Here is a 12,014-nt window from a genome sequence, read left to right as displayed (position 1 = left end):
GGGCTTCTGGGTCGGAGGCCAGATGGGCCTCTGGGTTGGGTAAGAAGGCTGCTTCGGCCAGATGGGCTTCTGGGTCGGAGGCCAGATGGGCCTTTGGGTTGGGTACGAAGGCTTCTTCGGCCAGATGGGCTTCTGGGTCGGAGGCCAGATGGGCCACTGGGTTGGGTACGAAGGCTTCTTTGGCCAGATGGGCTTCTGGGTCGGAGGCCACATGGGCCACTGGGTTGGGTACAAAGGCTGCTTCGGCCAGATGGGCTTCTGGGTCGGAGGCCAGATGGGCCTTTGGGTTGGGTACGAAGGCTTCTTTGGCCAGATGGGCTTCTGGGTCGGAGGCCACATGGGCCACTGGGTTGGGTACAAAGGCTGCTTTGGCCAGATGGGCTTCTGTGTCGGAGGCCAGATGGGCCTTTGGGTTGGGTACGAAGGCTTCTTTGGCCAGATGGGCTTCTGGGTCGGAGGCCAGATGGGCCTTTGGGTTGGGTACAAAGGCTGCTTTGGCCAGATGGGCTTCTGTGTCGGAGGCCAGATGGGCCTCTGGGTTGGGTAAGAAGGCTGCTTCGGCCAGATGGGCTTCTGGGTCGGAGGCCAGATGGGCCTTTGGGTTGGGTACGAAGGCTTCTTCGGCCAGATGGGCTTCTGGGTCGGAGGCCAGATGGGCCACTGGGTTGGGTACGAAGGCTGCTTCGGCCAGATGGGCTTCTGTGTCGGAGGCCAGATGGGCCTTTGGGTTGGGTACGAAGGCTTCTTTGGCCAGATGGGCTTCTGGGTCGGAGGCCAGATGGGCCTTTGGGTTGGGTAAGAAGGCTTCTTTGGCCAGATGGGCTTCTGGGTCGGAGGCCAGATGGGCCTTTGGGTTGGGTACGAAGGCTTCTTCGGCCAGATGGGCTTCTGGGTCGGAGGCCAGATGGGCCACTGGGTTGGGTACGAAGGCTGCTTCGGCCAGATGGGCTTCTGTGTCGGAGGCCAGATGGGCCTTTGGGTTGGGTACAAAGGCTGCTTTGGCCAGATGGGCTTCTGTGTCGGAGGCCAGATGGGCCTTTGGGTTGGGTACGAAGGCTTCTTTGGCCAGATGGGCTTCTGGGTCGGAGGCCAGATGGGCCTTTGGGTTGGGTAAGAAGGCTTCTTTGGCCAGATGGGCTTCTGGGTCGGAGGCCAGATGGGCCTTTGGGTTGGGTAAGAAGGCTGCTTCGGACAGATGGGCTTCTGGGTCGGAGGCCAAATGGGCCACTGGGTTGGGTACGAAGGCTGCTTCGGCAAGATGAGCTTCTGGGTTCGAGGCAACTTTTCCCAGGTACCTTGAGTGTCCCTCAAAAACCCCAGCAGGACCACCACCATCAGAGAGGTGGTGCAACAGTGAATCTTCATGGTTTCATAGCAAAAATAGTCTGTAGAAAAGCATGAGTCAAATGCTGCTCCTTGTCCAACTTATATACAGGGCTAGCAATTTGTCCCCCCTCCAGATGATGTGAACCTGATTGGTGAAACACGTACTCTATCCGTCCAAGTGATCAGTCCAGTATCCACTGATGGCCTGTTGGTTCTTTTTACTTATCTTAATGTCTAAGTGACCTGAATGTTTGTTTTCTAGTAAATGTTTGTTTTGCTAGTGCACTGTGACACTGTGTGTTCCAGTTACATTCATTACATAATCGTTTCTTAGAATTAGCACAAATTTTAATAATGGCTTAGTGGAGCTAAACCACAATTTAAGACCATCATCCTGAACATAACAATGTTTACATTATCTATTATATCAATGAAAACATACTGTACTATACATGAGATGTAAGTTTTGTACAGTACTCCAGAACATTTGATTTGATCATTTACATGTATGAACCATGTAGATGGTAAATTAGATAAAGCGTAGTCTACACATGAATTCAGATTACAACACATTGAAAAGCAAAGCATTGACCCTGCTCTCAACTGCTCTGGGACAGGATGAACTGGCTACTTAGTTAACTAAAGTAAGTCACACTACAAGTCATCAACTGTCTGATATAGCAAGAATTAAGGAATTAAGGGCCAAATAAAAATGATCTTTGAGACACATTGAAATGAAAAATGTTTCACCTTGGAATTTGCCCGGGTGCTGTTCTATGAGCCCTGATGCATCTTGTGAAATTGCCCCAGAATGAAACGCTTGGTTTTCTCGTTTTATGGTATGCTCATGAATATATATATGAGCTGCGCGCTGATTGGTTGGTTTACAACGAGTGACGCAGCAGAGCAAAGACGCCACACGGCCAACAGCACTCACTGAAACGACAACAAAAAAAAACGAATGAAAAAAAAAAAAGACTTAATGAAACATTGAAGGTGGAGACTTACTTAAAATATAAATCAATCTATTGTGTTGTGAAGGACTGATGGTTTTGCCCCCTTTGGCTGTGCACGTGAACAGCCCCTTTCGCTGCTGTTGGGTCATGCCGTTAGTGCATGCACCCCTTATAGCTCCACTGGTACAGCCAATTGGAGCAGTTTTGGGGATGCTCGCGCTCACGATACCCAGTGGCGGGAATAGCGGAGTAGTGGACTGCCTTGTTTCTGGTGCGGACATAACTTTATTGAGGAGAGTAATTTTGTTTTGTATTGTGTGCGTTCATATACATGTAAGTAGTTCTGATGCTTCTTGTTATGTCTAGTTATGTCATTATGAGTCTGTGTTTGTTAGATACGGTATTGTAGCAGTTCAATGTGTTTTCTGAAGCCGGAGTGGTGGTTGCTGTAGCAATGCTATGTAATCGTTGTTAGCCAGCAAGCGACATGTTTTAACTACTTGCGCTGTTTTAGCGGCTGGTATGTCTACGTGGAACAACATACAGTATAGACAGTAGTGTCACTGCAGTAACGTTGTTACAAGAATGTTATAATAATATGGCTATTATTGATGTGAGGTATTCACTAGCAATATATGTTGAGATGCCTATTATTGTATTATGCTAATTATCCGTGTATGCTGTTTCTTTACAGAACCACACACACACACAAACACAATCTTAAAGGAAAATATAACCAACACCATTCCTCTCAACTTTACAATAAAAAAACAACTTTGGAACAGTACAGCATCTCCGGCATTTTAATCAGATGCACCACAGTGGCTTCTAAGCATTACTGACCAGAGAACATAGTCTCCACAACATATTGTGTGGACGGTACCAGGGAGGGGCTAGCAGGTGCATCAGCACCCCAAGAAAGACCAAAGCACCCCAATAGCACCCTCAAAATATTGCTCATTTAGTAATAATTAGCAGCAAATATGTGAGTGTTAAAATGTTAGGGACAGTGTTGAATCGAGAGTGTTGGTGTTGTTATAACACCACACAGTTATAAAATAGCACTGCTTGTGTTGCCTGTGACTCATTTACGTTGTCAAGTCAGACTGTATTTTTCACTGATGTTAAAATTAACGCCCATTGGGTAGGTCAAAGCCATGCCCTCATATAACGTTTCCTTGGAAAACGGTCTCATTCTCTGGTCTCATAATCTTTCCACCTGCGCCATTTTCTTTCACGCGAGGATGACAGTACATTTTATAACAAGGTTAGCGAGACTCTGGTAATCACATAATCACACAATTGTTATGTTTATGATACTTTATGTGTTTCTTAACTTCTGCTTTTTAAAGTTGTAACTGTCTGTTTTTTGTATTGAACTAAATAGCAATTACCTAAATGAACAAGACCAAGCCTAATAGCAACTTGGATTCCACTTCCAGAGCAAGGTGCATACAGCCCTCAGGTAATAGCGTTATAAAGTTTAAAGTTTAGTCTAAACTTTAGACTCTGAAGTAAGTTACAGTGAACCATTTACTCCCTGATAATGAACAGACTGTCTAAACGCCAGTACATGGTATGCTGGAGTTAACCGTATTATAAAAGCAATAAGGTACGAGAGGCAATAGGCTACTTTATCGTCAATGAAGTAAATGTTCCAGGGTTTGCCGCCACTATGCCGGGCCTAACCCTAACACTTTGGGGGACGATGACACAAACACATTGTGTCGTGAGAAGACTTGAGAGCTGAACAAAACGACATAATTTGTATTAACATAACCATTTATTTTCATTTACATGTCCTCGCTATCAATATTGCTCTTAAAAATATTTTTTTAAATTGCCTTGTGTAACAAAAATGTATTGAAACTTTGTTGCAGTGTTTCAGGGCGTTTTCACACATGTAGTTCGTTTGCTATGTTCCGATTCAGGGATTAATATGATAATATGTTGCAGTTGCTCCTTGTTTGGTTTGTGTTTACACTGCAACATTTAACATCGGACTAAATCTCGTAAACAAACTCCACTCGCTAGCAAACTGTTCTCTCATTGTTCTGATGCGGCTTTAATGCGGCTATGAATAGAATACAAAAATATTTTAGTATTATATAGCAACCATGACAATATTAGACATAAGTAACAATAGTTGGGACAGCTGACGTATGTTTATTGCAGTCCTTGTTACTTATGTCTGATATTGTCATGGTTACTATGTTACTCTGCCCAAAGTGTACAAAAATATACAGTAAGATTGAACTGATGTATGGTAGGAAAAGACAATAGCCTATGCCATCCTATGACCACACATCTGATGCTCATCAACATACATCTGAGACAGTGCTTGAAGTGGAGAAAAAAAGGTGCCGGTACTCTCTTGCATTGGCAAAACCATTATGAAATTTGAGATTTCTACAGTGAAAAACAAAACTTGGATTGCTGGTACAACAACAATTTATTGTTAGCCTATTTATTAACAACGTAAATGCATAGCCTCGGGAACATATTTTATCAGGGGGGCGTGGCTTAATGTTGCGGGGCGGCAGGGACGGACTGGGAGTAAAAAATAGGCCCTGGACATTTATCCAGACCAGCCCACCAGAACCGGCCCCCGTATAGCTACGCCACCACAGCTGCCTGCTAATGCACGCATAGTCTGTGTTTGATGTGATGCTAGTTCGAGAGTTCGATACTTAAAGGCCAACTTTTTTGACCTTTATTTGAGCGCAAAATAGTTTTTTGAGCCTTGTGTAAAACAAAAATGGCTGTTTTTTAATTGGTAAAACCTTGTCTAGTGAAAGTGATGTCTTTTTTTCTCTATAATTTTCAGCCCCACCCTTACGTTTCTTATCCTCATTTTCCATCGTTATTCTTCTCCCGGTGTTCCCGATGGCCAGTCCGCTACTGTAGGGATATTCCGCGGTGGTGGATTTTAAAGTCATATCATTTTAAATTATTGTGCTGTCAGGGGGTGCTGTAGCACCCCTAGTTCCCGCAGGCGTACTGTATTTATTTAAACAAGTTTGAAGCTCATGATTCGTAGCCTACCCGATGTTTCTGGTTGGACTTTGACCTCTGTTGACGTGTCTGCCTCTGGCACACACGTTCTTTTAGTGCCTTTCTGAAGCCAGGCTAACATAATTACTTACAAACGAAAGTCGTTTAGTTTCTAGGTTTGAAAGCAGCAGTGAAACATCTGTTTTACTCAGGCATCAGTTGATGCTGTCTAGATAACTTTTTCGAATCTAGCTTAAGAGTAAAATGTAGAGGTGCCGGTACTGCGGACCGGTAGGTACCAGCCCACGTCGAGCACTGATCTGAGACCAGAAGACCATAAGTACAGCTATCATCAACTTGTGTGTTTCTACTTCTGTCCCTTTACCACTCTTCATTTCCTAACTCTCTGACATCCAGCAGCTTCTTGGCTGCTCTGAAAAGCCCTTTTAAGAACCCCACAAATAATTCTACTTAATATACCTTAAAACAAGAAATATGTATCATAAATTCTATTCCCAGAAAACATATATGGAGAAAGCAAGACAATAAGCCATCAAAGTAGGTCACAACTCTTTTGTATTTCTTTCAAGAAAGATACATGCAGGGTTCAGAAGTTACTACATGTATCAGAGCAGGAAAGGTTTACTCAAGCTGTTCAACAGAGCCCTCAGTCAGGATCACTGCTCCACTGGAAACCACCACTCCTGTGGATGCCCTGGGGTCGTCAGTCCTGGGGTCCTCAGATACATCTCTCCCTGGAGAACAGACAAGCAAAGGGACAGTCAGTACCCAGCTTCACATACAATTTGATTGCTGACACATTCTTCTAGGGCTTCAGACACTAATCATTTATCCAATTGGATTAATTCTGTATAATTGGAATTGATGCAAATTCACATACTTTTCCTGAGGCATGACTGCGCACAGTTGGCGACAGCAGAGTGGCACACTGTGGCAGAGCAGTGGAAGAACACCTGGGGACAAAGCATTGTGTTAGAATGGTGACCAGCAGAACATCAAGGGCAGGGAGACATAGTTATGCTCTGGCACGGATTACCTGATTAGTCATAGGAAGCCTAGTTGACTGGTCAATAAAGGTGAACATCTTGACAAAGAAGCGTTTGTAGTGTGAGGGGAATTGGACGTTGGGAGAACTGCCCACTGGAACCAAAGTGGTCAAGTACTTGTTGTCATTCTGGTTTGGACAGCTTTTAGAGGAGGAGAAAGAGTGTGAGATGAACGGACAACATAACCATAGACGGTGACGATGCAGAATGCCTGACACCAGAGGACAGTTCCACGATGTGCACTGCGGTAAGTTTAGTAAGAGGTGTACGGTGGAGTAGTTACCCGCCAACCAGGAGGTCCCACTGGGGCATGCTGTGAGGCAGGGGGCTAATGGTGGCCCAGCAGCGGTTGAGGATCAGCACCATACTGCCGTCTGTCTTATCCTTAACACGCACCTCTACGTACACTGGATCCCGCAATACCTTGGTAATGGGATAGTCTCCCATACCATAATATGAGGAGTAGTACATGTTTTCTGTTGGGGAGGAGAGTTTGGGTTACTTTTCCCATCAGGACACAAGCAGCTCTGGAATACTGTCAAGACAGACTTGACGCCACTCACCATCCCTACAGCCCTTCACTGTGCACTGGCCATTTGCCAGTCTGAGTTCAAAATTAAGGGGTCCTTCATCATAAACGTCAAGGGGGTTGTTTTTGTCCAATATCTCGACAGTCAGAGTTTGTACTGACATCCCTGTGTATCTGATCTGGAATGCCAGCCTGAAAAGAAAGCAGTTAAATTCAGCCAATTTGAGAATTACATTTTAGTCAATTAAAGTGAGGTGAAACCACATTAAACTCATAATTTTAACCCTGCAACTTACCTTTAGTACAATTATGTTAAAATGTTATTGACACATAATTATAGTTTAGTCATTCTGAATTTGCAAACAAACATTTTCTGGAAAACTAAAAACTACAGATGTGTAATTATTTTGAGGTACTAACATTCTAGGCATTCTACAGTTAGTGACTGATGTAACCTCTCAACACTTTTTTTTTATACACTTGTCAACATCCACACGGGCATGTAACGGGCAGCTAAATCGGGAAGTCCACAGACAAATAATGTTCATTATTTTGTGAACAACCTCAACATCATGTAAAGATTAAATTATAATGGTATCAAACCTGCCTTAGATCATTTAGTGATCTGTTTGACACCAAGGAAAGTCTCATCTGCACCTACTTGAAATAGCTGTCCCTTGTAATGTATCCCAGAGGCCCAAAGCTGACATCATAAGAAGACTCCATGCTGTTCTCATAGACTATGAAATCATTTCCTTCCTACAAGAAACAAAATCATACAATTTACTAAAGTACCAAAATGTAGTGCAGGCTCCTCTAACAAACTACAAAATAGAGTACTTGATTTTTGATTAGAGATCAAAAATGTTGTTTTCATGAACAGCAACACCAGTTTATCTTACCATTGCGGAGGTTCCACAAGCTGTGACAGCAAACTGGAAGACTATAAATGCAGAGTTAAAGGCAATGGGTCTGCATTGCGGGTCTGCATCATTCCGAAGACGAACCGAGGTTAGGTCCAAAGTTGGAAGAGTGGCCTCTTTGGACACTACCATCACAATCTGACCGTCTTTGGTGGCCTGTACAGTCACTGATGAAGAACAACAAACACTACAGTGAAAACTATGTCATACATATTGACAACAAGGAGTAGATATTACATGGTCCAAAGCACTCACCTAATTTTCCATAGAAGCATCTCTGGCCATCAAAGCAGCAGTTTATGGCTCTACAACCAGCTGCTGAGGTTATACCAGATCCACATGTTATCTTGACACTTTGTTGTACATCACAGTATGGAGGTGTCTGAGGATACTGGACACTCGACGACAATGTTGCAAACACAGGTGACATGGTATCAGGCCTCTCAGGCCTCTGGGTTGGGTTCAAAGGCTTCTTTGGCCAGATGGGCTTCTGGGTCGGAGGCCAGAAGGGCCTCTGGGTTGGGTACGAAGGCTGCTTCGGCGAGACGGGCTTCTGGGTCGGAGGCCAGATGGGCCTCTGGGTTGGGTACGAAGGCTTCTTTGGCCAGATGGGCTTCTGGGTCGGAGGCCAGATGGGCCTCTGGGTTGGGTACGAAGGCTTCTTTGGCCAGATGGGCTTCTGGGTCGGAGGCCAGATGGGCCTTTGGGTTGGGTACGAAGGCTTCTTTGGCCAGATGGGCTTCTGGGTCGGAGGCCAGATGGGCCTCTGGGTTGGGTAAGAAGGCTGCTTCGGCCAGATGGGCTTCTGGGTCGGAGGCCAGATGGGCCTTTGGGTTGGGTACGAAGGCTTCTTCGGCCAGATGGGCTTCTGGGTCGGAGGCCAGATGGGCCACTGGGTTGGGTACGAAGGCTTCTTTGGCCAGATGGGCTTCTGGGTCGGAGGCCACATGGGCCACTGGGTTGGGTACAAAGGCTGCTTCGGCCAGATGGGCTTCTGGGTCGGAGGCCAGATGGGCCTTTGGGTTGGGTACGAAGGCTTCTTTGGCCAGATGGGCTTCTGGGTCGGAGGCCACATGGGCCACTGGGTTGGGTACAAAGGCTGCTTTGGCCAGATGGGCTTCTGTGTCGGAGGCCAGATGGGCCTTTGGGTTGGGTACGAAGGCTTCTTTGGCCAGATGGGCTTCTGGGTCGGAGGCCAGATGGGCCTTTGGGTTGGGTACAAAGGCTGCTTTGGCCAGATGGGCTTCTGTGTCGGAGGCCAGATGGGCCTCTGGGTTGGGTAAGAAGGCTGCTTCGGCCAGATGGGCTTCTGGGTCGGAGGCCAGATGGGCCTTTGGGTTGGGTACGAAGGCTTCTTGGGCCAGATGGGCTTCTGGGTCGGAGGCCAGATGGGCCACTGGGTTGGGTACGAAGGCTGCTTCGGCCAGATGGGCTTCTGTGTCGGAGGCCAGATGGGCCTTTGGGTTGGGTACGAAGGCTTCTTTGGCCAGATGGGCTTCTGGGTCGGAGGCCAGATGGGCCTTTGGGTTGGGTAAGAAGGCTTCTTTGGCCAGATGGGCTTCTGGGTCGGAGGCCAGATGGGCCTTTGGGTTGGGTACGAAGGCTTCTTCGGCCAGATGGGCTTCTGGGTCGGAGGCCAGATGGGCCACTGGGTTGGGTACGAAGGCTGCTTTGGCCAGATGGGCTTCTGTGTCGGAGGCCAGATGGGCCTTTGGGTTGGGTAAGAAGGCTTCTTTGGCCAGATGGGCTTCTGGGTCGGAGGCCAGATGGGCCTTTGGGTTGGGTAAGAAGGCTGCTTCGGCAAGATGAGCTTCTGGGTTCGAGGCAACTTTTCCCAGGTACCTTGAGTGTCCCTCAAAAACCCCAGCAGGACCACCACCATCAGAGAGGTGGTGCAACAGTGAATCTTCATGGTTTCATAGCAAAAATAGTCTGTAGAAAAGCATGAGTCAAATGCTGCTCCTTGTCCAACTTATATACAGGGCTAGCAATTTGTCCCCCCTCCAGATGATGTGAACCTGATTGGTGAAACACGTACTCTATCCGTCCAAGTGATCAGTCCAGTATCCACTGATGGCCTGTTGGTTCTTTTTACTTATCTTAATGTCTAAGTGACCTGAATGTTTGTTTTCTAGTAAATGTTTGTTTTGCTAGTGCACTGTGACACTGTGTGTTCCAGTTACATTCATTACATAATCGTTTCTTAGAATTAGCACAAATTTTAATAATGGCTTAGTAGAGCTAAACCACAATTTAAGACCATCATCCTGAACATAACAATGTTTACATTATCTATTATATCAATGAAAACATACTGTACTATACATGAGATGTAAGTTTTGTACAGTACTCCAGAACATTTGATTTGATCATTTACATGTATGAACCATGTAGATGGTAAATTAGATAAAGCGTAGTCTACACATGAATTCAGATTACAACACATTGAAAAGCAAAGCATTGACCCTGCTCTCAACTGCTCTGGGACAGGATGAACTGGCTATTTAGTTAACTAAAGTAAGTCACACTACAAGTCATCAACTGTCTGATATAGCAAGAATTAAGGAATTAAGGGCCAAATAAAAATGATCTTTGAGACACATTGAAATGAAAAATGTTTCACCTTGGAATTTGCCCGGGTGCTGTTCTATGAGCCCTGATGCATCTTGTGAAATTGCCCCAGAATGAAACGCTTGGTTTTCTCGTTTTATGGTATGCTCATGAATATATATATGAGCTGCGCGCTGATTGGTTGGTTTACAACGAGTGACGCAGCAGAGCAAAGACGCCACACGGCCAACAGCACTCACTGAAACGACAAAAAAAAAAAACTAATGAAAAAAAAAAAAGACTTAATGAAACATCGAAGGTGGAGACTTACTTAAAATATAAATCAATCTATTGTGTTGTGAAGGACTGATGGTTTTGCCCCCTTTGGCTGTGCACGTGAACAGCCCCTTTCGCTGCTGTTGGGTCATGCCGTTAGTGCATGCACCCCTTATAGCTCCACTGGTTCAGCCAATCGGAGCAGTTTTGGGGATGCTCGCGCTCACGATACCCAGTGGCGGGAATAGCAGAGTAGTGGACTGCCTTGTTTCTGGTGCGGACATAACTTTATTGAGGAGAGTAATTTTGTTTTGTATTGTGTGCGTTCATATACATGTAAGTAGTTCTGATGCTTCTTGTTATGTCTAGTTATGTCATTATGAGTCTGTGTTTGTTAGATACGGTATTGTAGCAGTTAAATGTGTTTTCTGAAGCCGGAGTGGTGGTTGCTGTAGCAATGCTATGTAATCGTTGTTAGCCAGCAAGCGACATGTTTTAACTACTTGCGCTGTTTTAGCGGCTGGTATGTCTACGTGGAACAACATACAGTATAGACAGTAGTGTCACTGAAGTAACGTTGTTACAAGAATGTTATAATAATATGGCTATTATTGATGTGAGGTATTCACTAGCAATATATGTTGAGATGCCTATTATTGTATTATGCTAATTATCCGTGTATGCTGTTTCTTTACAGAACCACACACACACACAAACACAATCTTAAAGGAAAATATAACCAACACCATTCCTCTCAACTTTACAATAAAAAAACAACTTTGGAACAGTACAGCATCTCCGGCATTTTAATCAGATGCACCACAGTGGCTTCTAAGCATTACTGACCAGAGAACATAGTCTCCACAACATATTGTGTGGACGGTACCAGGGAGGGGCTAGCAGGTGCATCAGCACCCCAAGAAAGACCAAAGCACCCCAATAGCACCCTCAAAATATTGCTCATTTAGTAATAATAAGCAGCAAATATGTGAGTGTTAAAATGTTAGGGACAGTGTTGAATCGAGAGTGTTGGTGTTGTTATAACACCACACAGTTATAAAATAGCACTGCTTGTGTTGCCTGTGACTCATTTACGTTGTCAAGTCAGACTGTATTTTTCACTGATGTTAAAATTAACGCCCATTGGGTAGGTCAAAGCCATGCCCTCACATAACGTTTCCTTGGAAAACGGTCTCATTCTCTGGTCTCATAATCTTTCCACCTGCGCCATTTTCTTTCACGCGAGGATGACAGTACATTTTATAACAAGGTTAGCGAGACTCTGGTAATCACATAATCACACAATTGTTATGTTTATGATACTTTATGTGTTTCTTAACTTCTGCTTTTTAAAGTTGTAACTGTCTGTTTTTTGTATTGAACTAAATAGCAA

General features: G+C 45.0%; 1 protein-coding gene across 1 annotated transcript; it reads right to left on the bottom strand.

Moving 5' to 3' along the window:
* Positions 1–5,834: 5,834 nt before the first annotated feature.
* LOC146258187 (uncharacterized) lies at positions 5,835–10,470 on the bottom strand. The gene is made up of 9 exons (XM_084672244.1): positions 10,419–10,470; positions 8,051–9,727; positions 7,775–7,962; positions 7,534–7,631; positions 6,907–7,064; positions 6,627–6,819; positions 6,334–6,484; positions 6,178–6,250; positions 5,835–6,031 (listed from the first exon to the last, which is right to left on the bottom strand). Exons 2-9 carry the CDS (start codon positions 9,705–9,707, stop codon positions 5,919–5,921), a joined length of 2,631 nt encoding a protein of 876 aa, XP_084528370.1. The 5' UTR covers positions 9,708–9,727; positions 10,419–10,470; the 3' UTR covers positions 5,835–5,918.
* Between the last annotated feature and the right edge of the window lie 1,544 nt (positions 10,471–12,014).

The sequence above is a fragment of the Hypomesus nipponensis genome, chromosome 14, assembly GCF_054491055.1.
Source record: "Hypomesus nipponensis isolate SF chromosome 14, ASM5449105v1, whole genome shotgun sequence".
Lineage (NCBI taxonomy): Eukaryota > Metazoa > Chordata > Actinopteri > Osmeriformes > Osmeridae > Hypomesus > Hypomesus nipponensis.
Note: the sequence above shows the minus strand (reverse complement) of the source record. Positions and strands in the feature narration are given on the sequence as shown.